The following is a 27,443-nucleotide window of genomic DNA, read 5'->3' as shown; positions in this document are numbered from 1 at the left end:
ACCTTAAAACATGCCATTTAAGAAACATGATGGAATTTTCATTTTTTAAAAATTACTTCCTGTAGATGGCGTCCTCCTGTATGGATCATTATTGAAATCTGCTGTTGAGATTCCTCATTGACCGCTGCAACATCTCAGCTGGGATACTGTGAATTTCATCCTCAATTCTCTGTTTTAAAACTCATCCAGAGTTCTTGGTCGAGTCGTGTACACTTTACTCTTGAGATAGCCCCACAAGAAAAAATCACAAACGGACAAATCTGGCCATCTAGGGGGCCAGGGAACGTTACCGAATCTTGAGATCACATGGTTACCGAACATTCTCGCCACAGCCGCCAATGTTACTAAAATGGGGGTGTGTTTACTTGCTCAAGGTCACCTGTCTCGCAGTGCTGCCACTTGCTCATGTCTGCCATACGCACTTCAAAAATTCCTGTTTTTTTGGGTCACCCTGTACTTACAATAATAAGGTTCATATGGATGTTCTTGGTGTCTATGGTCATTAGAGACCTCACAGAATCTATTCCCATTGTCTAAAATATTGTATCTATTACTATGCCTGAGTAAACTGTAACAAACTAAAGAGAATTAGAATTTTTTATCCTCGCCTGTTTTTTTTTGGCTGAATTGACAATGATATGCATAAATTATTGTTCATCTCGGAGATTTTTAATAGCGTATATTTCACCCCACAAAGATTAAAAATCATGTTTGAACATTAAAGTTTGCACAAAAATACACTTTTGATGTACTTTTATTAACATTAGGGTCTAAACTTTGAGCAAAAGTTGAAAAAAAACATCCATGTCCTGATTTATTATATTTTTATAGTAGATGAATATTAATATGGGGGCGACACGGTGGTGCAGTGGTTAGCACTCGTGCCTCACAGCAAGAAAGTCCTGGGTTCGATTCAACACCAGTCGATGGGGGGTGGGACCTTTCTGTGCGGAGTTGCATGTTCTCCCCGTGTCTGCGTGGGTTCTCTCCGGGTTCTTCCTCCCACCATCCAAAGACATGCACCGATAGGTTAATTGGTTAATCTAAATTGCCCATAGGTGTGAATGTGAGAGTGATTGTTTGTCTCTAAATGTTCAGCCCTGCGATGAACTGGCGACTTGTACAGGGTGTACCACGCCTTCGCCCCTATGTAGCTGGGATAGGCTCCAAGTGACCCCCGTGACCATAGTGAGGATAAAGCGGGTTCAGAAAATGAATGAATGAATGAATATTAATATAATTTTTTCGGCCGCCGGCGGGCTGATAGGACTAAAGGGGTTAAAAGAACAGAAACAGTAAATATGAGTGTTACATGTTGCTTTGTACATAAATAAAAAATAATGTGGCAGCTCTAAAACCTTTGTTAATTCAAACACATAGTTTTGTTTGTTTTTTTTAATAAATATGAATCCCTAAAATAGATGGGTATAGGGACCAGTGACAAAACCTAACAAAAGTTCCCCACCTAAAAAAATAAATTCCTTCACACTGCTTTGGTATGGACGTATAAAACATTATGAAAGCTGAATTTATAATACATTATGCCTACACTTATAATATTTTATTAACCTCGGTATAAGTTGTTGTACATGATCATAAACTGTTGTAATGACTTTTATAATGCATTATAAATGTGCGCTTAATGCATTATAACCTAGACCTTCAAATAAAGTGTTACCGTGACTTTTTTTATTTTTATTATGACCACCAGAAACTGACAGAGAAGCTGAGTTCCAGAGAGCGAATATAATGCCAGTGTTGGACGGGGATGAACAGCACGTCTCCAGGCTGTAACACGCATTCGAGATACGGAGCCCTGGCAAACTCTGGGAACCGCTCCGTGTCTGGATTCTCCACCTCCACCTGCAGTAGAAATTGGAAATACTGGATTCATTTTGCAGGGTTGACATGCATTATCTCTATGGACTGTCAATCCCACCTGACTGGTATTGTGAAGGAGCGATGATTGATGAGGGTAGAGCTTGTCTGTGTCCTCAGGGGAATATAGGCGAATGTATTTGCTTCCCACAACCTGATGTATAGATGAAAAAAAAAGAAAAAAAAAAAAAGAAAAGAAATCCCTTGCGGTAAACAAACTTCAATCATGTGATGGATCTGTGACATATGACATGAACTGGATCAGTTTGACCCGTGTCACCTGGACTAGGAAGTTCTGCTGAGGGTCTTGGTGAAGCGGCGACACGGTACCCATCCGGGCCCGAACCAGGCGTTTACGGTAATGTCGTCTTCGTCGCCGTCGCCCAGGCAGCAGTAATCAGGGATGCGGATGTCTTCTTTTAGTTCTGGTATCTGAGGAGGCATCAATCAAAACCATCAGGGGGGGGGTTTAACACTAAAGTCGTGTCTTCTCATAAACATGGCAGTAAAACGAGGCGGCGGTAAATTAAAATCATTAAAGAAACGTGACTTTTCCCTTTTTACCCTTGTATTTACTTATGCAGGGTTGTCAAACTCATTTTAGTTCGGGGGCCACATTCACCACAGTATGACCACAAGTGGGCTGGACCAGTAAAAGAATAACAGTGAAAAAAGTAAAATTACATTATAATGTTTACATCTACAACGTTTCCCTAAAAATGAATAACATGAACTTGAAAGTCGAACTTGAAATGTCTTAAGAAAACAAGAGCAATTTTAATAAAAACAATATCTGCCTCAGTTTATCAGTTTTTTCCTTTACACATGTGCGTTATAATTTATGTTACGATTACAAATACACAAAACAATTAATAACAGGTAGTATACTGGGTAAAATTGCATTTACTTCTCTTAAGACAGTGGTGTCAAACTCATTTTAGTTCAGGGGCCACATTCACCCCAATATGACCTCAAGTGGGCCGGACCAGTAAAAGAATAACAGTGAAAAAAGTAAAATTACATTATAATGTTTACATCTACAACGTTTCCCTAAAAATGAATTAAATGAACTTGAAACTCGAACTTGAAATGTCTTCAGAAAAACAAGAGCAATTTTCATAAAAACAATATTCTGCCTCACTTTATCAGTTTTTCTTTTGCACGTGTGCGTTATAACTTATATTACAATTACAAATACACAAAACATTTAGTAACAGACAGAATATTGGTAAAATTGCATTTACTTCTCTTTAGACAGGGGCGTCAAACTCATTTTAGTTCAGTGGCCACATTCAGCCTAACATGATATAAAGTGGGCCGAACCAGTAAAATAATTGCATGATAACCAATAAATAATGACAACTCCAAATTGTTTTAGTGCAAAAAATAACATTCAGTTACGCCAATATTTACATTTACAAACTATCCAAACAAAAAGGATGTGAATAACCTGAAAAAATGGAATTTGTTAAGAAATAAAAGTACAGTTTTATCAATAATATGCCTCAACTTATCATTTATACATATGGACAAAAAACATTTAGTAACAGGCAGAAAATTGTTAAAATTGCACTTAATTTTCTTCATTTCTTCATTTTGTTCAAGTTATTCACGTGTTATTGTTAATAGTTAGTTTGTTAATGTAAACATTTTTTTTTATAATTTAATGTTTTTTGCACTAAATCAAAGAGAAAAATTGGTGTTGTCATTATTTACAGGTTATTATGATATTACTTTTGAGTTTGATGCCTTAACTTGCACTTTGCAAATTCATCCTACGGACCAGATTGGACCCTTTGGCGGGCCGGTTTTGGCCCCCGGGCCGCATGTTTTACACTTGTGTCTTAAGACATTTCAGGTTGTACATATTTGTTCAGGTTATTCATGTTTTTGTACAAGGATAGTTGTTAATATACACATTTTCATATAATTTTACTTTTTACACTAAAACAAATATAAAATCTACAGTTGTCATTATTTTTCGGTTATTATGATACTATTTTACTGGTCTGGCCCAGTTGAGATCTGATTGATCTGTATGTAGAACTTGAATTCAGTGTAATTTTTGCATTTTACAAATTCATCCTATGGGCCGGACTGGACCCTTTGGCGGGCTGGATTTGGCCCCCGGGCCGCATGTTTGACACCTGTGACTTATGGCATTCAAACTGTTTTACTGTGTTTTTTCCAACCCTTGCCTGTAACACACTGAAATGCATCCAGATTCCTCGATTTTTTTTAAATAAATATTTTTTATTGAAAAATATGGCACATTAAAGACAGAAAAATAACATTTCAGGAAATAAACAGATAAATGAGCCTAAAATCGAAAATGAATCTAAAATGAACACTTTGCTGTTTTGAAATGCACCCCTGCTCCTTTTTAGCATGACTGCACCAGAAAGCCGTTTTTTTCAATGTGTTTTTTAAATTGTTTGTGTTTTTAGTGTGTTGCTGTGTACAAGCCTGTCAAAGATGAAAATCTATCTATCTATCTATCTATCTATCTATCTATCTATCTATCTATCTATCTATCTATCTATCTATCTATCTATCTATCTATCTATCTATCTATCTAAGTTGTTTGTGCATCACACAAAAAGATCATTTTTAAACAAAGTATACTAGAAGTAAGCAAACCTACATTAAAAAAAAAAACAAAACATAAAAACATGCATAAAAAATAAGTAATTAAGTAAAATGAAATATATAAAAACACGAAGAGAAATATTATGATAATTAAAAAAAAAAAAAAGGAAAGGAGGAAGAGGGGTGGGGGGCGTCCATCAATCACAAGAAAAGAATGGAAGTGATTTGAAGAATAGATTCCTTGAATTTTTACACATTCTTCCCCTAGAGGTTGAAATATCCACATCCTATGATATTTTTCTCATACATTTGTTGACAAACTGGTGATTCTCAGCCCCTCACCTGTTTACATCCTAATCAGATCATATTGTTTCATTATTTTCACTCATTATTAGTTATTTTTCTTGAATGTTCTGTCGTTTGATTGTGTGCATAAATCCAACTCAAACCACAAGATTTTAAAAAATATTGCTGGACTGACCATCTGGAATTTGTTTCAAACATTAAGAAAATTAGATTAGACTTTATTGATCCCACAATGGGGAAATTCAATGGTAAAATAATAATAATAATAATAATAATAATAATAATAATAATAATAATAATAATAATAATAATAATAATAAATAATAATAATTAATAATAATAATAATAACAATAATAATAATGTTATTATTCATAGGAAAGACCAGACAAAACATCACCTTTGTATCTTCATTAGTTTTACAGATATCTGGTTTTAGAAAATGGGATGTGAAACTGATTTTATCATAAAACCAAATGGTTCAGAAAAAGGTGCAAAGCTAAATAAATCATTTTTTAACTGTTCATGATAGATGCATGAAATTTTCAGGAATTATCCAAGATGTGTTAAAACTTCTTTAAAAAAGAAGAGTCACAGTTGCATATTAGCCAAATTAGACTGCCTAAAACAGTCGGGGAAAAAAACAAGACCAACATTGAACATTGTGATGACCCCCAAGTTCTGCCCGGTACCTAAACCCCTGTTACCCCCTGTTCCCCCTACCAGTCCTACCACCCCCTCCCCTCATCTGTGCTTCTCCCATCTGCCCCTATGACCATGCACTGCCCCCTGGAAAACCTGAAAAATGTAGGTCAACATTGCTGTCCCGATTTAACACATTAACCCCTATTTGACCTTAAATAAAGGTCAAGGTCGACGCCCAAAGAACTCATCGAACAGCTTCACATTCTTTTATTTACTCCTGCGGTCCATGGTCGAGAGGTAAAATCATTTGTGTTTCAGATTACATTGAAACACTAGATCTTTCAACTTTTGGTATTTATTTGTCATGTTGTAGTACTAGTCTGAGTAACTATTTTTTTGAGAGGAAGAAACATTTTCCTATTTATAAAGCATTAAAATGAGAACTTTTCACACCTTTATATCAAATGCATATTGTTCAAACTAGCAGCATTGTACTCGTGGTGCCATTGTACCATAGCATGAGAGGCTAAAATCGCCCAGAAGACCTCACAACATTTGAAAACGGACATAAAATGGTGCCTAGTAGACAGTCAGGTAATGTTTCTATTCATTTGGCAAGTTTGGCGGCGATCGGGCCTGTGAAGGCAGAGGAAAATTTGTACAAACGCCCTCCCGTGTTGCAACATCAGTCGGACGATGTGCATTTTTAGTAGGATATGACAGGGGTGTCAAACACATTCTAGTTCAGGGGTGACATTCAGCCCAGTATGATCTGAAGTGGGCCGGACCAGTAAAATAACAATGGTGAAAAAAAAAAAAAAAAAAAATTAAATAAAATTACATTATGAAAATGTTTACATCTACAAAGTTTCCTTAAAAATGTGACCTTGGAATGTCTTAAATAAAAACAAGTGCAATTTTAAAAATATTCTGTCTCGGTTTATCATGTACACACATACTTTAAACTTACAGATCACAGTGGATCTACTACAACACAAAACATTTAGTGACAGGCAGAATATTGTTAAAATTACACTTATTTCTCTAGGTTGTCCATATTTGTTCAGGTTATTCACATTTATTGTGAAAGTATAGTTTGTAAATGTAAACATATTCATGTAATTTTACTTTTTTTAAATATTAAAGCAAAGAGAAAAATTTGCCGTCGTCATTATTTATAGGTTATTATGATAGTATTTTATTGGTCTGACCCACTTTAGATCATACTGGTCTGAATGTGGAACCTGAACTAAAATAATAATCCTTGATTGTTAATATCTTCAGTGCAACTTTTGCTTTTCATAAATTCATCCCATGGGCTGAACCGGACCCTTTGGCAGGCCGGTTTGGCCCACGAGCCGCATGTTTTACACCTGTGATATATGACATCTACCATAAAAGCCTTTACATCACTAGAAAAACATGTTTTCATTAATATATGCACAAAATATGAAGTTTATATCTTCATCCAAACTACATTTAATAGAGTATTAACTAACTGCATGTAATACATTAGTTGTTTCCCTCTTGTACACATCCTGAATATTATTGTAGGCAGTTTGTGATAATATTATTTCCTGAAAGTCTGAAGCACATCAGAGATGGTTTGACATTGTGTTCATACTGTCTTCAATGAAACACAAGCCAGAAGTTAATTTCAATTTTCCTTTTTTAATTTGCATTTACTAAACTTCTAACTTTCCTTATTGAAATGTACTGTAGAATACAGACTAGAACTAGCTGAGGGATTCCTCTATTAGCATAATTACACACAACCCAAACAGACAGTATTACACTGAAGATAAAGCCGAGCAAGCAAATTAATTCTCTTCAATCAAGTTTTTACTTTGTGAAAATTGTCAAAAATGCCTAAGTGACAAAAATCGAGGTTAGTTCTTCCTCTGGAGAGCTTTCTTGTGGGAACAAATATTCAAAAACACAACCTGTTCGTTTGTTGTAATGTGATTATCGTAACCCTGTTGTCTATAAGAGGAGCTCTATTTTAATTAAAATCTTTCTTTTTTTTTTTTTTAACAAATAAAGCATATTAACATTCTTGCAAGTGCTGCATTTTGTTATATAATTGTTTGCTGGTACTGCAGATGTATGGTCATAGATCTAATAAAGACACTTGTGTCTTGAGTTCACGCAGATGGAAAAATCAATTATTAATCCATAACATTGAAAAAAATGTCAGTGGCTATGTTGTCCATTCCTAGTAAAAATATAGCGCATTTCCACCAGACATTATTATACTGTTATTAATACAATAGTTAATACCTACACTACAAACAAAAAGTTAAGGATATTTTTAATTTTTGGGCTATTTTTTTCAGTTGGGATTCTTGCAGGGCGCTTTTTTCTTTTTTGTGTGAACTGAATGGAAACACATTTTTTTTAATGAGCAGACATAGTTTTATTTACAAATGGCAAAAATGACAAAAAAAAGACAAAAAAAAAAAAGAAATATCAGAAACTTTTTGTTTGTAGTGTAGGTTTATTGGATGATGAATGGCTAAAATTTGCTTAGAGGTCTTATTTCTGTCTTTGTGCATAAGAAATCAATATAAGTGAATCCCCAAACGAACTTTGTGTTGGTAAATGCAAGTTAGGCAAATTTACAGGATTTCAGTTCTGTTGCAACATGTTGATGCTCATATGAACTATGTTTTCAGGTCAAAAATGTCCAATTTCATCACAATTAATGCTATATTTTCATGTCACAAATGGCCAAGTTATATTTGAACTGAATTTACCTGAAAAACAAATATTCTATTCTTTTAGATTCCCCAGTTTTTTCTTACAAGATTATATACTACATATCACGTTTTATTTTTACAGGTTGCAATATGGAGTATGGTGCTGATCCATCCTGCTTATGTTACGCCAATACATACATTAAGAATGTCACACATCACTTTTTAAATCAATTCTATCAATTCTAATAATAAGCATTTTTATAAAGAAATAATTCTATATTGTTATTTACTCTTTAGTATGATGATAAACTATACAATAAATAATTCTGATCCTAGTTTTTGCACGGGGATCATTTGTGGAAACGGTGACATGGCTGCCGAGCATCAGTATGATGGGATCTGTAACAACCATGTCACATCCGTCCACTGCCACATTTTGTGTTTTTGTGTCAGCTGCTAACATTTATGAATAAGAGGAGAATTAGCAATAGTAAGTATATAAGTTTATTCCTAATAAAGTACTGGTACTGACCAGATCATCATGGGTAATGTCACATCCGTCCACCAGCAAAAGTTTTCACATACACGTGCTATTCCAAATTCAATATTTCTGAAAATATAGCTTCCACTGTCAAATAATATCAGTGGTCTGTGCACAAATGTATTAGCATTATTTCAACACAGTTCTATGCATGTCTTACAACTGTTTTTTTTTTTTGACAAAAATGGCCACTCATTTGACCCCCTAAGTAAATTTTAGCTGTTAAAAGTAATGGTCATTGATGTTATGATGTGAGGTTTAGAACAGGAGATAATGAGAAATTATTGAAATTAGAATCATCTGATGCCCTTAACATTTAGTTTGACCACAATCTGTATTTACATTGAGGACAAACCCTCTCTGATACCAACCACTGTCTGATGTCTGACATAAAACTCAGGCACCATAATGTTCACAAGGAGCTAAATTCATTAATTTAACTCAAATACAGTGAAACATACATTTCCATAGTCAGTGTTTTTACTAGCAGTCGATTTTAAGTGTCTATGCCTCCGGTCCGTTTACTGCAGTGCATCGCTTCAACTTCATGCTCAGCTGTGTACATAGACATAAATCGTTACTTTATTTACTTTACACTGAGTTGGACAGCACAGATACAGGGCCGACAAATGAAACACGAAATGTGAAGATGTGAAACACCTTATTCTTTGTCAGGAGAATCCATACAGTTCCAGTCCAGATGCAGTTGGAACTAATCTTACTTTGTTAATGCACTAACATTAGCTGAAGCCAAACTTTTTTTTTTTTCTCTTGTTCTTTGTTTATCATCTTCATTCATTTCCATTGCTCTTTATCATCGCATGTAAAATGGTGGAATAAAAACTAGATGTGTTTTATAGAGTCACTGACACAGTACTGCAGCAGACTGAATACAGGAGCCAAATGAAAAACAGAAACAGAAAAAAAAAAAGTTGGTTCTGTGAAAACAATGAGCTGGAGTTGGAGAAGAGCGAGGAAAGAAACTGAATAAATATTAATACTTACAATTGCACTACATGCAATTTTACTTATTATATGCTTTAACTTGTTATATTTACTGACTTGATATATTATTTTGCATACCCGTAGTTTTTATTTTTTACTGATGCTTAATGCTAGAAGTTTATATTTTTACTTATTGTTTACCGTGGGTCTTAGAACACAATTTCAATCCTCTGTATGAGCTGAATATATAGTTTGATTGAAAATAAAGCCGATTTTGACTTTGACTCATGGTTGATAACACACTACTAAAGTCATGAAATGTATAAACATATTAATAGCAGCAGTTTAAAAAATGTCTTAAGTATAAGATCATTCAGTAATATTAAGTGGAGATGGTAGATGTGTCTTCGTTGTTATTGATTCATTTGTTATAATGCGAATCCTCGATGATGTACACATTTAATTTAATGTAAACAGCGTGTCAGGTGAAAAGGATTGCCAAAAAATAAGCTTTTGCTTCTAATCTATTCCTTTTTTTTGTTTTTGTGTTTATTGTGTGTGTTTATTAATGTGCAAACCAAAAATAAACCATTCATTCATTCATTCATAGATATTTGAACTAATTAGCAAGCTAGCTGACAGACCATATAAGTCAGTGGGACAGTGGGAATTAATGCTAACTTCAGCTAATGCAGCTAGTTCGCAAATTATACTATTCATTTTTTGTAAGTATTGTAAATGTCAAGACAGAATCCTCTGACACTCTTGCTAGTGTCACTCCTTTGATACAACTACTTCAGAGGTGTCTGTCAGAGAGAAAAATATATTTTAATGAGTAAACAAGTACAAGAATGTATAAATCAGTAGCTAAGCTAATGCTAATCAAACACAAACAACATGGCAGATGCAGACACTCATCTGTCAATCACATCAGCCAAACTTTTGGGCTTTGGATAATTTAAACAGGTCAGTTACATCAAAATTCACTAAATCATAGAAGGAGAAATTAACTGGAGACAGAAAAGGCTGTGAAAATGTGTATTTCTGCTGTCTGTTTGGTGATTTTAACATGCAGGTTGGTGAGGATTGATTTTTGCTATTATTACTCAGCATTCATCTAATATGCATAAATTATTAATAAGACATCGAATCTAAATATATAAGAACTCAAATATAAATAGAAATATGAATTTTTAACTGAAGCACAAAAAATAGCTCTAACAAAATGTATAAACATATTAATAGCAGCTACTTGAGCTAATTAGCAGGCTAGCTGGCAAACCATATAAGTCAATGGCAATTAATGCTAACTTAAGCTAATGCAACTTGTCAGCAAATTATACTATTTATGTTTTTTTAAGTATTGTAAATGTCAAAGCAGAATCCTCTGACACTTGTTAGTGTAACTCCTTTGATACAACTACTTCGGAGGTGTCTGTCAGAAAGAAAGATATATTTTATTGAGTAAACAAGAGCAAAATCAGTAGCTAAGCTAATGCTAATCAAACACAAACAACATGGCAAACGCAGACATTCATCTGTCAATCACAGCAGCCAAACTTTTGGGCTTTGGATAATTTAAACAGGTCAGTTACATCAAAATTCATTAAATCATAGACGGAGAAATTAACTAGAGACAGAAAAGGCTGTGAAAATGTGTATTTCTGCTGTTTGTTTGGTGATTTTAACATGCAGGTTGGTGAGGACTGATTTTGTTATTATTACTCAGCATTCATATAATATGCATAAATTATTAATAAGACATAGAATCTAAATATATAAGAAATCAAATAGAAATAGAAATATGAAGTTTTAACTGAAGCACAAAAAAATGGCTCTAACAACATGTATACACATATTAATAGCAGCTACTTGCGCTAATTAGCAGGCTAGCTGGCAAACCATATAAGTCAATGGCAATTAATGCTAACTTCAGTTAATGCAACTTGTCAGCAAATTATACTATTTATGTTTTTGCAAGTATTGTAAATGTCAAAGCAGAATCCTCTGACACTCTTGCTAGTGTTACTCCTTTGATACACTACTTCAGAGCTGTCTGCCAGAAAGAAAAATACATTTTATTGAGTAAAGAAGAGCAAAATCAGTAGCTAAGATAATGCTAATCAAACACAAACAACATGGCAGACGCAGACATTCATCTGTCAATCACAGCAGCCAAACTTTTGGGCTTTGGATAATTTAAACAGGTCAGTTACATCAAAATTCATTAAATCATAGACGGAGAAATTAACTGGAGACAGAAAAGGCTGTGAAAATGTGTATTTCTGCAGTTTGTTTGGTGATTTTAACATGCAGGTTGGTGAGGACTGATTTTTGTTATTATTACTCAGCATTCATATAATATGCATAAATTATTAATAAGACATAGAATCTAAATATATAAGAAATCAAATAGAAATAGAAATATGAAGTTTTAACTGAAGCACAAAAAAATGGCTCTAACAACATGTATACACATATTAATAGCAGCTACTTGCGCTAATTAGCAGGCTAGCTGGCAAACCATATAAGTCAATGGCAATTAATGCTAACTTCAGCTAATGCAACTTGTCAGCAAATTATACTATTTATGTTTTTGCAAGTATTGTAAATGTCAAAGCAGAATCCTCTGACACTCTTGCTAGTGTTACTCCTTTGATACAACTACTTCAGAGCTGTCTGCCAGAAAGAAAAATACATTTTATTGAGTAAAGAAGAGCAAAATCAGTAGCTAAGATAATGCTAATCAAACACAAACAACATGGCAGACGCAGACATTCATCTGTCAATCACAGCAGCCAAACTTTTGGGCTTTGGATAATTTAAACAGGTCAGTTACATCAAAATTCATTAAATCATAGACGGAGAAATTAACTGGAGACAGAAAAGGCTGTGAAAATGTGTATTTCTGCTGTTTGTTTGGTGATTTTAACATGCAAGTTGGTGAGGACTGATTTTTGCTATTATTACTCAGCATTCATATAATATGCATAAATTATTAATAAGAAATCAAACAGAAATAGAAATATGAATTTTTAACTGAAGCACAAAAAAATGGCTCTAACAAAATGTATAAACATATTAATAGCAGCTACTTGAGCTAATTAGCAGGCTAGCTGGCAAACCATATAAGTCAATGGCAATTAATGCTAACTTAAGCTAATGCAACTTGTCAGCAAATTATACTATTTATGTTTTTGCAAGTATTGTAAATGTCAAAGCAGAATCATCTGACACTTGTTAGTGTAACTCCTTTGATACAACTACTTCGGAGGTGTCTGTCAGAAAGAAAGATATATTTTATTGAGTAAACAAGAGCAAAATCAGTAGCTAAGCTAATGCTAATCAAACACAAACAACATGGCAGATGCAGACACTCATCTGTCAATCACAGCAGCCAAACTTTTGGGCTTTGGATAATTTAAACAGGTCAGTTACATCAAAATTCACTAAATCATAGAAGGAGAAATTAACTGGAGACAGAAAAGGCTGTGAAAATGTGTATTTCTGCTGTTTGTTTGGTGATTTTAACATGCAGGTTGGTGAGGACTGATTTTTGCTATTATTACTCAGCATTCATATAATATGCATAAATTATTAATAAGAAATCGAATCTAAATATATATGAAACCAAATAGAAATAGAAATATGAATTTTTAACTGAAGCACAAAAAATGGCTAACAAAATGTATAAACATATTGATAGCAGCTACTTGAGCTAATTAGCAGGCTAGCTGGCAAACCATATAAGTCAATGGCAATTAATGCTAACTTAAGCTAATGCAACTTGTCAGCAAATTATACTATTTATATTTTTGTAAGTATTGTAAATGTCAAAGCAGAATCCTCTGACACTTGTTAGTGTAACTCCTTTGATACAACTACTTCAGAGGTGTCTGTCAGAAAGAAAAATATATTTTATTGAGTAACAAGAGCAAAATCAGAAGCTAACCTAATGCTTGATCAAACACAAACAACATGGCAGACGCAGACGTTCATCTGTCAATCACAGCAGCCAAACTTTTGGGCTTTGGATAATTTAAACAGGTCAGTTACATCAAAATTCATTAAATCATAGACGGAGAAATTAACTGGAGACAGAAAAGGCTGTGAAAATGTGTATTTCTGCTGTGTGTTTGGTGATTTTAACATGCAGGTTGGTGAGGATTGATTTTTGCTGCCAAATCCTTGTGGATATTCAGGTTAAAGCCGATTTTGACACGTACAAATCAACTTCCTTATTTCCGCCCTGCATGATGCCAGTTTGTTCAACAGAATCCATATAAAATTCATCTAAAACTGTTTATAACATCATTAAAAACCACAAAGAAAAAAAGGTACAGGCCAACGTATTTTCCTTTCATACTACGATATGTTTAAAGAGACTTCAAAATTACTATTATGTTAATATTTCATCCATTTCAGAAACTATTCTTCATAATGAGACGGGAATAAATTCATTAGCCTTCAGAAAAATGTGAGGAATTTAATTTGGGCGTGAGTTATCTAGAGGAGACCATAAAATGTCCTAAAATGCCCCGAGCCAGTTTCTAGTTTGACAAGGTGCCCTTTTTCTCAAAGTTCAGTCCAGACGACGTATCGACTCTGATGGTAAAATTAGGACGAAAAGTCAATGCTGTTGAAAGCGATGTATTGTGAGGATGACAGCCGGGAGAAAGGAGAATTCCCCTCCTCGGAGTGGTGGAAATATCGACTGAAAAATCAGTTAATGAACTGATTATTTTTGTAATCATTTCATCGTTTCCAAAGTGGATGCAATAAGGGGGGTGAGGTGGGGGTGGCTGAATTTAACACAGGCCGTAAGAGGTAAATATGATGAATTTTACCTGATCGAAAAGCTGGTGCTGAGCAAGGTAACCCACAGCTTTGGCTCCGTCCTGAGTGATTTAAACCCAAAGAGAAAACAAAATCAGAAATAAACATTCATACAGCGTCAAAAATGGAAACTGACTCAATGAGGATGCACTTACTCTGTTTAAAACATACTGATCGATGAATTCGTTGACGGTGAGGAGTGTTTGTGACCATTCCTCGTCTGTGTACCTCGACCCCACCTCCACGGGAACCGTCCGACACCCGGCGACGGACCTCAAGTATTCTACGCTTTTACAGGAAGGAAGGAATGAATTAAACATTTGAATACAGCAGGATCATTTACATAAAAATACAGCTTCTCTACATCCTAGCAGTGTTGAATAACATGTCATGCGTGCACATTTTGATGTCCTCCTCCACCATCAGAGTGGAGAGTCAGATGCCAGGAGCCGTATGTCAGATGTCAGAGTGAATAGTCAGCTGTCAGGACTCAGCGGCGAGAGGGAGGACAGTGAAGGATATTCTTAAATGGAAAAGCAGTTATGTCAGACTCTGGTGTCAAACATTAAAGTCAGGAATAAACCCAACTGAATCCCTTTTTTTTTGCTGCTTTCACTTAACCACATCTTGAAGTCAAATGCTGACTCAATATGTGATGATATGTTACATCACACTTTGTAGTATCTAACAATAAATAACTCGGTTTTAGTCTTTTTCAAAAAAATTTTAACTAGAAATGTCAAAATTCTCAGAGTCCAGCTTGGCCGATTGTGTCAACCACAACACTGATTACTGATTTTTATTCTGTATATGTAAACATGATCATATTTAGGGGTGTTGGAAAATATTGGTTCTGCATCTGTATCATATCGTATATCATATTATATATTAAAAAGTATTGTATTCGGCTAAAATTTACTTAGGGGTCAAATGAGTGGCCATTTTTGTCAAAAAAAAAAAGTTGTAAGAACTGTGTTCAAATAATGCTAATCCATTTGTGCACAGACTACTGATATTTGACAGTGGAAGCTATATTTTCAGAAATATTGGATTTGGAATAGCACGTGTATGTGAAAACTTTTGCTGGTGGACGGACGTGACATTACCCATGATGCTCTGGTCAGTACCAGTACTTTATTAGTAATAAACTTATAGACTTACTATTGCTAATTCTCCTCTTATTCATAAATGTTAGTATTGTGGATGTAAAACAATAACAGCTGACACAAAAACACAAAATGTGGCAGTGGACGGATGTGACATGGTTGTTACGGATCCCATCATACTGATGCTCGGCAGCCATGTCACCATTTCCACAAATGATCCCTGTGCAAAAACTAGGATCAGAATTATTTATTGTATAATTTATCATCATACTAAAGAGTACATAATAATATAGAATTGTTATTTCTGTATAAAAATGCTTATTATTAGAAAACTGTTGATTTAAAAAGTGATGTGTGACATTCTTAATGTATGTATTGGCGTAACATAAGCAGGATGGATCAGCACCATACTCCATATTGCAACCTGTAAAAATAAAACATGTGATATGTAGGATAGAATCTGGTAAGAAAAATTGGGGAATCTAAAAGAATAGAATATTTGTTTTTCAGGTAAATTCAGTTCAAATATAACTTGTCCATATGTGACATGAAAATATAGCATTAATTGTGATGAAACTGGACATTTTTGAGCTGAAAACATAGTTCATATGACCATCAACATGTTGAACAGAACTAAAATCCTGTAAATTTCCATAACTTGCATTTACCAACACGAAGTTCCTTTGGGGATTCACTTATACTGATTTCTTATGCACAAAGACATAAATAAGACCTCTAAGCAAATTTTAGCCATATTGTATGTATTGTATAAAGTATTGTACTTTTTAGGTATTTATTCAAATGCAGACATGGCAAAGGTTCATTTTAGTTTTTCTTTATATGGTTTGGGAATCCTGCGAGCTCTTAACCACTGTCATTTGTCACGGTACATGGGTTTTACTGGTGAATCAATGTTGCAGAAGATGATGGTGTTTCCATGTTCATTATGGAGCCTCTGAGTGTCCAAATGGGTCACATCTGATGACCATGAAATGAATTATTTCATTATGTTTATAGGATAAGTTTAAAATCAGTAGATGCCTCTGGTTAATTAAGAATGTGACAATATTTCTAGTTTGACAGGTGTCATGTGTCATATGTAAACAGCATATTCCATTTGGATATTCTGAATTAGGGTCCGATTAAGCGGTAACACGTGGACACATTTTGTGTTCAACAGTCTCTGTCATGTCAACAGAGTAACTTATATGCATCTATTATACATATTTGAGTAGGTATTTATAAGTACTTTAACATTATGTTTAACAAAATTTGGGGAGATTAAATGTTTAGGTGAAAAATGTCAAATTACTGCTCGGTAACACGTGGTCTTGAAAAAGACATACATTTTTTAAGCTTTACACAAACATTCAGAACATGTGGTTCTCGACAGAAACTGATAATCATGTAGGACAAAACCTTTTAGATATTATGTTCAACTACATGGAAAATAAATTTTGGAGTAAAATATTGAAAAATCTCTGTTTTATTGACATGAGAATGTGGAAATATATGGACAGGTTGCCATAGTAACACGCGGACGACTCTTTATCATTGTATGCATCACCTAAAATGTATCAAAAGATCATTACTTTCTGAAAGTTTCCCTCAAATATCTGAATTATAAGGAACTTGAAAATTAAAAATTGGTATTTTTGTGGTAACACGTGGACAGGGCCTTTTAAGCAACTCAGAAATGTTCAAACTCATAAATATCAATAATATTCACAAAATAATGAAAATCTCATACTTAAAACTTAACAATCATTTATATAATCGACAGACCAAATAAATTTTCAAATTTTTGGATAAAATTTTTAGCATCAAATTCGAGCTATGGCTATAGTATAAAAAGTACAATCGATAAAATCGGTTGGAACCTTTTTTCTACAAGTGGTATTTTAAAAACGATAATAGTTCCATAAAATAGAGATCCATAGCTAAAAAATGAGCCCACTTGATAAATGATGTGTTCAAATTTACTTTTTCGTGTTGATGTTCACTTTCGCTTGATCTGACTCATTAGGCCTTTTAAGGAACTGAGCATTTTCTAATTAAGATACATGGGATATACTAATACTATTCCAGTTCTTCAAGGATTGTTTGGACATGTATAAAGCACATATATAAAAAAATCTAAGTTTTATCGCAGGTTGTGACACATGACCTCTGTTTATGCAAAGTTGTAGTAAAGACAAAGATCCTCTATGGTAGAGATGGACGCTTCAAGGAAAAGTCCACATTTCAGGTCGAAAGGAGAAACACACAAACTGTTCCATATTATGACAGAGGATGTCAACAGATAACAAACAAATCTCACCAAATATCAAGAACTGACCTTTTCAAAAAAGTTTTTGAAGGACAGAAAGAAGGAGGCTGAGTTCACACAGTGGAACATCTGTCACCAGTGGCAAACTTTGGAAAAAGACATTACACTGGGCTACACACAGCTGCATCTAAATGAGAATATTAGAATACTGGAATATTCATTAGTCAAACAGCTTATTAGTAATTTTGTCTTTTTCAAAATAAGGGCAAAAAATAGGATATTATGTGCATGTAAACATAATAAGTCTGATGGGTTAATATTGTTTCTTATTGTTTATCAGCATTTGTCACCTGATGTGTTCACACCGATCATACTGTCATTATGTTGTACTAAATAAAACAAACAACAAAAAACTCAATTCAAGCACATATTCATTTTAAATGCAGAGTGCACCAGTGTAAAATCAGAGAGTGTAGCATTATTGGTATTTTGCATTAAGGCTGTGGTGCTTTTACGTCTAGTCATTCGTCTGTGCTCGACACATTCACTTTGTCTGCAGATTATCCTGTTTGTTTAATGTCTTGTTTTACTGCAAATTAGGAAAAAATGGCAACTTCAGACAGGAAAGCTCCATGAGAGGGTGGTAAACATTCCGAACTCTGATTTATTTTGGCAGAATCAGTACTATAAACAGGGTTTGGACACATTTTTCAAGGTCAAATTCAAGCACTTTTAAGGATCTTTTTTTTTTTTTTTTTTTTTTTCAAGCACAGCACCTTATCACTGAGGTAAAATACATATCTAAAGGAATATATATACTCATGATTATTTTTTTCATTTTCTATCAAAATGATGTATATTGTATTATGCTATAAACATCTAAAATGATGTTTCAAAATAGCAAAAAGTTTAGAAATTAAAGAACACAAAGTTTTATCCAAAAAAATGGAAGCCACTTGCCGTTCTTCTGACAAACTCGCACCAAGCCAAAGATTAAGATAAAAATGTACCTGGATTCTACCTGAGAGCACCTGCTTCTTTTTTGACATAAACTTCTATTTTTTTTTAAATGTATCACCTTTCTGTAAGTCGCTTTGGCTTGAGTTAAAATTCAAAATAAATCAACAAATCATATAGTTATAATTGCAGGCACTTTAACTAAAATTCAAGCACTTTTCTGACCTTGAAAAAACAACATTGAAATTCAAGCATTTTCAAAGATTTCAAGCACCTGTATGAACCCTGTTTAAACTACATCAGAGTTTAAGAACAGTTTTGGTTTGATTCTTTGAGTCTGTAAGTGCTAAAAGTGTTTTATTTATTAGTTCTCTTTAACCTGCTGGAATCTGTGTGTAATGTGCTGATATTCCTACTTTTTAATATTAAAAAACTAATATTAATAGAAAATGGTGAAAAGAACGGGCCGGTTTACAGATATTGCGTCCTGACATCTGGTCATTGAAAGCATCATGGGTTTTTTTTGGGAGGCGGCAGGAGCTCAGAGGGTCTGATTTAGAGTGAAGGGCTGATTAACAGACTCGTGTGAAATAAACAAGGAGTTTGTTAAAGTGTAAATTCAACTAGGGGACCAATAAAGTGCATCCGTATCTGTAAAACTGTTCCTCTAGCCAGTCTGTAAGTAAAACATTAAGGCTCCTTTTTCACTTCTGGGCCAGATCAAGCGATAAAGAACATCAGTGTCACCTATCATTTCTAAAATAGGCTCTATTTTATGGAACTGTTTAAAAATGTCAGTATCACTTGTAGAAAAACAAGATATAGTTATACTTCTGACATATATGTAAATGCACTATTAACTTTAATAATCATATTTTTTCTTGTATCAGTGATATTTTAAGTTTGTGAATCTGTAGGAACTAATCATTTGACAGTACAAGAATACAGAAAGGTTATGTACAATCACATTATTTGTCAAATATGCTCTGCTATTAGCTATATAACTATCACTTCAGATGTAAGATGTATGTTAAATAAAAGTTTATTAGTATATTTGTAGTGTTATAGTTCCAGTAGTCTTTTATTATGACTATTAAATAAAGTGACAAACTGCTGTCCCACATTTGTGTTCATAAAAACTTATCATTTAAACATTTTTATCCAATATTAATCACAATTGTAGTTTAACACCATAGCTAAAGCTCTATGTTTCATTTAGTATTAATTTCTTATGAGAACAGCATGTTTTGTACTAGAGCCCGACCGATTATAGCGTATCACCGATTAATCAATATCGGCCAATATGAAAGCAATATATTAACTTTTTTGTTACGGAGAATGTGTTGCTCACTGCTCCTGTGTGTCTGTGCTGCCCAGAGAGTTAGAGGAATAGTAAAGTGTGTCATTTTCACTTTCATTCCTGCTCTGACAATCATGCTACTGCTCTGATAAATGAATTAACTACAAAAATTATATGTGGAAGACAGTATGAACCTTCAGCAGACATTTTTAATGCTACTAATCTGAAGTTTTCTCACATTTCAACATGCTAATACCAGTCAGTACTCACTTCATGGAGATAATATGCAAAAAAAAGGTGGTTTTTGACTAATTTTTAGGTGATTTTGGGGTCATTTTTAGGTGTTTTTTGGGTGGTTTTTAGGTGGTTTTTTTGAGTAATTTTTTGGTGGTTTTGGGGTCATTTTTGGGTGATTTATAGGTGGTTTTTGAGTCATTTTTAGTTGGTTTTAGGGTAATTTTTGGGTGAATTTGGTGATTTTTGAGTAATAACATATCATTTCTACATGAAAAAAAACCAACTTAAAAAACAAACAAACTAATTGTTAATTACAGACTTATAACAATAGCAAGCACTTGATTTACACTTAAACATGTTACTCTAGATCAAGGTTTATCAAGAACAGCAAAGTTACAGTAATGGTATGAATGTCAGTGTATGGGATGGTGCATAAGTGTCCACAAACAACAAAACAAACGACAAAATCCATGAATATACAAGAGAACAGCTGGAGAAGAACTGTCCACTGGAGTGACCACTGGGCATGAAAGGGTTAACGCTTACATACAGTTATTCAATATACTAATATAATTAACACCGGACGTAATGGCTACCCGCCGTTACACAGCTAATATATCAGGTATTGGCCGATATATTAGATATCAGCTTTTTTTAGGCCCCAATATCAGTATCGGCCCCAAAAATCCCATAATGGTCGGGCTCTATTTTATACATTTGCGGAAAGTGAAAAAAAAAAGTAAATTTTTTTCATATTTTATTTCAGATTTTTTCATAATTTTCCCCCAAATTTTTACTGTAACACGTGTCATGTGAAAGTACTTACTGAGACCTGTTCATACATGTATTAAACATGGAGATAAGATATTTAGTTTTCAACATAGAGCTTATTGAATATGAAACATCAAACAAACTTCTACTATGATAAATGCTAACGCAGATACTGTGTCATCATTTAAAACTGGATTTCAGGTTTGTTTTTTTTTTTTGTGTGTGTGTTATTAATACTGATAACGACACACGCATTCATAACAGAACGGACACAAAAGAAGCTATTGTGATGAAAATGAGACTGGGTGTGATGCAGATTGTGTTGACCAGGGGTAAAAGCAGGGCGTCAAACCTCCAGGGGTGTTCATTAAACGCAGGCCAGTGGTCAGCGGTGGCTTCTAGTATAACGGGTCTGAGTGGGAGCAGGTAGTCGGACTTGAAGCTCTCCAGTGATGGACACTTTATCCTGGGAACGGCCTGCTCGTCTTTGATCACAGGAACACGTGGGCGCTCGGTCTTTACTCTCTGTGAATAATGGCCCGACAACAAAAGGATTTTAATTGGGTAAAACAACTCCACCGCTGAAGCTCCTCAGAGGAAAAGGAGACACACACGTTCCTCCACAGAGTTGAGGCTTTGGGAAATGTTATTTTTGCAATAATCCAATTCTTAACTCTCACATCTGCAAAGGAAGAACGTACATTTGAGTGAATTTAATTTCGGACGAAGATGAGATGAACAACAACAAGAGCTTGATGTTTAAGTTGGCAATTATTTGTTCTTTTTTTATTATTTACGGTTTTTTTTTTGTTATTTTGCACTTTTTTTTGAAAATTTCCTGAATTACTAGGCTCATCTTTTGCTGTTTTTTTAGTTGATGTTTTCATTCTGCACTTAATTTGTTCATTTATTTATTTTGTGCAGCTTTTGCTATTATTTGTTCATTTTTCTTAAAATTGTGTCTTTATTTTGTTAATTTAAGTGTTTTACTACTTTTTTTTGTTGCTATTTTTGGGTCATTATTTTGACTTAATTTGTAAATTATTTTGCTGACTTTTGCTGTTACTTTTTAACCACTTTATAAAATTTTATGCGTATTTTGTTAATTTATTTATTTTCCTTTTTTTTAATTTATTTTCCTTTTTTTATACTATTTTTTGTTGATTCTTAAAATTTTTTACTTATATTGCCAATTTCTTTAATCGTTTGGCTAATTTTTTTTTTTTTTTACAATTATTTGTTAATTTCTCTTAAAAAAACCTGTGGGTATTTTGTTAATTATTTAAATCATTTTGCTGTTTTGTTCATTTTTTGATTTTGCATTATTTTTTTGCTCTTTTTGTATTCTAATGCATATTTTTCTCATCTAGATCCCCAGAATGCATTGAATTTGTTTTTTTTTTCCCCATTCTAGATCTCATTTTGCTCATTTTTCGTTGATTTCTTACTATTTTGAACTTTTAGTGGATTCAGTGCTTATGGATTATGCAGATGTTTTATATTTGTTCTTACCTGCACATGCACTGTAGATGGAGATTTAATCTAAATCTGGTGCATCACATCTTTTCTCCCTGATATTTTTTTCATGATCCATGTGAAATAAACAACACTTTTTTTTCCGCTAAATTTAATATAATGTTGTCAAATCCAGCACAAGCATAAAACAATCAAAGTAACTGTAAGTGCGTTATAGTTTTTTTTTTTTTAGCTTAATTCTATTACGTTTTGTATTACCATATTGTATTGGAACTCATCTGAGAGGAAACTAGACTCTTCTGCTCATCAGCTGTAAAAAACCGACCTGACAGAAGGTTTTGGTTTATCGCAGGTGTTTTCAGACAAGTAGGAGAAATGAATTAAATAATGTGACTGAAATCTGTAATAACCTATCACTGTTAAAACTGATTGTACTGTTCAAAGCAACATGGCAGCTCCAGAAACTTTGCTTTTATTCTATATATCTTTATATTCAGTCTTTTTGTTTTGATAAAGAGGAGAGAGATACACAGGGATGCTGTATTTTATTCCTCCTTAGGCTTTAATGGCTGCACACAGAGAAAAATATAAACATTATATAATGACACTGAGCTTTCTACTTTGGTTTCTGTTCCTTTCATGATAAACAAATGTGCTTGTGATGTTGTGTTGCTCGCTTTAAGGGATATCTGCTGGGTTTTCATCTGTAATACTGTAAGGATGGCCTTAATATGTTGGGAATATATTAATATTGTTATGACTGGAGGCGACATAAATAAAACTTTCGTGAATATCATGTTAATTCATGTAGAAATGTATCTGTGTTTAATACACAAAACCACTGACCTTTTTCGCAATGTGTTCATGCTCTTCTTTGGTGGATTTCCTAACTTCCTCCTGCAGGATCTGGACAAGGACTTGAAGTACATTATCCATAATGGCTGCACCCATGAGTAAACCCATGTCACAAGTCCTGATGCCCTGGAGGATCTCATCTGCTGAAGGATGTTCCCGGCACAGTGCAGCCACTTTGAACAGGCAGCCATAGGAGTAAACACGTCTCCACTCTTTGTCAACATCACGCCACGTCCCCGTGTTGAGTTTCTCCCACGAAAGGTCCAGAATGATCTGAGCGGTGAGCGTCCGGTCGGTGCTTGTGGCGTCGCTGTACAGCTGCCGCCTGGACTGTTGGAGCACGCTCACCACACTTGATTCCACTTTGTCGCTGAATTGTAGTGGAAACTCTTCCTCGTTTGGCGGAAGGACGGCAGAGAGTTTTGACCACAACACTGCCATCGATGAGGGGGGGTCGGTGTTAATCTGTGGGGACAGACAATAAAGGTGAAGTAGGATGACACTCTGATGATGGAGTTATATTTACCTGAAACACAGTATGGACACTTTAACCCTTTAACATCGGCGATCTCACCGGTGCCGCATTTTGCACTTTACGGCATTCAAATGACTATAACTCCTGAACTGTCTGCGTTATCTGCAAAATTCAAACTGCATCAGAAAGCTGAGATCCTGAGCTTTCCGACACTATATAACACTTTATAGCAGCAACGTGGGACTCTATTACAAGCAGTAATTGATTTTTTTTGCTTCCATCCGATTTTATTTATGATTAGTTTTGCCGATATCGATCCAATACTGATACTTTTTACTATGAAATTTTGATTTAAAATTGGAGTCATTATTTATAGCGGCTAAAATTTACTTAGGGGGTCAAATGAGTGGCCATTTTTGTCAAAGAAAAAAAAGTTGTAAGAAATGCATAGAACTGTGTTGAAATAATGCTAATACATTTGTGCACAGACCACTGATATTATTTGACAGTGGAAGCTATATTTTCAGAAATATTGGATTTTGAATAGCACGTGTATGTGAAAACTTTTGCTGGTGGACGGACGTGACATTACCCATGATGCTCTGGTCAGTACCAGTACTTTATTAGTAATAAACTTATAGACTTACTATTGCTAATTCTCCTCTTATTCATAAATGTTAGTATTGTGGATGTAAAACAATAACAGCTGACACAGAAACACAAAATGTGGCAGTGGACGGATGTGACATGGTTGTTACAGATCCCATCATACTGATGCTCGGCAGCCATGTCACCGTTTCCACAAATGATCCCTGTGCAAAAACTAGGATCAGAATTATTTATTGTATAGTTTATCATCATACTAAAGAGTAAATAACAATATAGAATTGTTATTTCTGTATAAAAATGCTTATTATTAGAAAACTGTTGATTTCAAAAGTGACGTGTGACATTCTTAATGTATGTATTGGCGTAACATAAGCAGGATGGATCAGCACCATACTCCATATTGCAACCTGTAAAAATAAAACGTGATATGTAGGATAGAATCTTGTAAGAAAAATTGGGGAATCTAAAAGAATAGAATATTTGTTTTTCAGGTAAATTCAGTTCAAATATAACTTGGCCATTTGTGACATGAAAATATAGCATTAATTGTGATGAAATTGGACATTTTTGACCTGAAAACATAGTTCACATGACCATCAACATGTTGTAACAGAACTGAAATCCTGTAAATTTGCATAACTTGCATTTACCAACACAAAGTTCGTTTGGGGATTCACTTAGATTGATTTCTTATGCACAAAGACACAAATAAGACCTCTAAGCAAATTTTAGCCGTGTAACACTTCATAGTGGCAATGTGGGACTCTATTACAAGTAGTAATGGATTTTTTTGCTTCCGATACGATTTTATTTATGATTAGTTTTGCCGATATACCGATACTTTCACTATGAAATTTTGATTTGAATTTGGAGTCATTATGCTATTGTATCTATCTATCTATCTATCTATCTATCTATCTATCTATCTATCTATCTATCTATCTATCTATCTATCTATCTATCTATCTATCTATCTATCGTTCTATCGTTCTATCGTTCTATCGTTCTATCTATCGTTCGTTCGTTCGTTCGTTCGTTCGTTCGTTCGTTCATTCGTTCTAACATTTTATCGTTCTATCGTTCTAACATTCTATCTATCTATCTATCTATCTATCTATCTATCTATCTATCTATCTATCTATCTATCTATCTATCTATCTATCTATCTATCTATCTATCTATCTATCTATCTATCGTTCTATCTATCGTTCTATCGTTCTATCTATCGTTCTATCGTTCTATCTATCATTCTACCTTTCTATCTATCTATCTATCTATCTATCTATCTATCGTTCTATCGTTCTATCGTTCTATCTATCGTTCTATCTATCGTTCTATCTATCGTTCTATCGTTCTATCTATCTATCTATTGTTCTATCGTTCTTCCTTTCTATCTATCTATCTATCTATCTATCTATCTATCTATCTATCTATCTATCTATCTATCTATCTATCGTTCTATCGTTCTATCGTTCTATCGTTCTAACATTTTATCGTTCTATCGTTCTAACATTCTATCTATCTATCTATCTATCTATCTATCTATCTATCTATCTATCTATCTATCTATCTATCTATCTATCTATCTATCTATCTATCTATCTATCTATCTATCTATCTATCTATCTACCTACCTACCTCTCAGCTCTTGCTGTGCTCTGTAGGTCATGAATTGCACCCATGTCACACACACAGGACACTTGCTCTTTCTATTACTGACCGCTTCACTGCTGCACAGAAACAGATGTATATACCTAATTTCCAAATTGGCAACCGCAAAAAAGCAGGTGAGAGCAACTTGAGCCAAGTCTGGGAGCGTGACACATGCACAATGACGACACTTTGTCACAAAGTTGGTGGAGCCGCCAGCTCTCGACTCGATGATACTCCATCCATGTTTGGACGCTGTGTGCTGCTGCTGGAGATGATGCCAAAGTGTGAGGCCGCCAGTTTTGAGCACCTGATTCGTTGAGTGCATAAACACACCTTTCTGAACTGTGAGGTCGACTGAACAGAACTCAGCGTCCACATGGCTGAGGTAATTATCTGCGTCAGAGCCAGGGTTATTACAGTTAACGAAAGCTAAGACTGAAACTGGGAAATCACAGACGTATCGGACAAACGTCGGCCAAATCAGCTGTTGCCAAGGAAGATGACGCTTCAACGATGGCAGTGGCCGATGTTTACCCGTCGTGTTGCATTAGGGGGTGTTTTGTTAATATGTGATAATTATTTTGCTCTCATTTAGGGGATATTATTATGAAGGCCTTAAGGATTTTAACACTGCACAATTATTTTTTTTTCTAACATTTCTTCCTTAGTACAAGAGGGAAAAAACAGCCAAGACAAAATAAATGTGAGATGTTTGAATGCATAATTTTATTCTATTGTTTTATTTGGTATTGGTTTATTGTCCGTATTTTTTGTTGTTTTAATTGTACAGCTTTTTATGTTTTTTAATCTATTCTTGTATCTTATTCTTTTATTTTGGTTTTATTTATTTTTGTGTACAACACTGTTTTTTTTGCACAGTTCTTTGTCTTTTAATCTATTATTGTATCTTATTCTTTTATTTTGGTTTTATTTATTTTTGTGTACAACACTGTTTTTTTTGCACAGTTCTTTGTCTTTTAATCTATTATTGTATCTTATTCTTTTATTTTGGTTTTATTTATTTTTCTGTACAACACTGTTTTTTTTTGCACAGTTCTTTGTCTTTTAATCTATTCTTGTATCTTATTCTTTTATTTTGGTTTTATTTATTTTTCTGTACAACACTGTTTTGTTGCACAGTTGTTCTATGTCTTTTAATCTATTCTTGTATCTTATTCTTTTATTTTGGTTTTATTTATTTTTCTGTATAACACGGTTTTGTTGCACAGTTGTTCTATGTCTTTTAATCTAGTCTTGTATCTTATTCTTTTATTTTGGTTTTATTTATTCTTCTGTAC

The 27,443-nt window shown here is 34.0% G+C and overlaps 1 protein-coding gene across 1 annotated transcript in view; it reads right to left on the bottom strand.

The window, feature by feature from the left end:
- Positions 1-1,682: 1,682 nt before the first annotated feature.
- The window catches only part of LOC115423343 (lysine-specific demethylase 8-like), a 28,990-nt gene continuing 3,229 nt past the window's right edge, over positions 1,683-27,443 (bottom strand). The window contains 8 exon segments of the mRNA XM_030140083.1: positions 1,683-1,863; positions 1,940-2,032; positions 2,159-2,209; positions 2,212-2,310; positions 14,449-14,499; positions 14,593-14,725; positions 21,430-21,602; positions 23,400-23,873. Of these exon segments, the coding sequence (XP_029995943.1) occupies positions 1,699-1,863; positions 1,940-2,032; positions 2,159-2,209; positions 2,212-2,310; positions 14,449-14,499; positions 14,593-14,725; positions 21,430-21,602; positions 23,400-23,849 (1,215 nt within the window). The 5' untranslated portion in view covers positions 23,850-23,873 and the 3' untranslated portion in view covers positions 1,683-1,698.

This window comes from Sphaeramia orbicularis, chromosome 8, assembly GCF_902148855.1.
Source record: "Sphaeramia orbicularis chromosome 8, fSphaOr1.1, whole genome shotgun sequence".
NCBI classification, from domain to species: domain Eukaryota; kingdom Metazoa; phylum Chordata; class Actinopteri; order Kurtiformes; family Apogonidae; genus Sphaeramia; species Sphaeramia orbicularis.
This window is presented reverse-complemented; position numbering and strand designations above follow the sequence as displayed.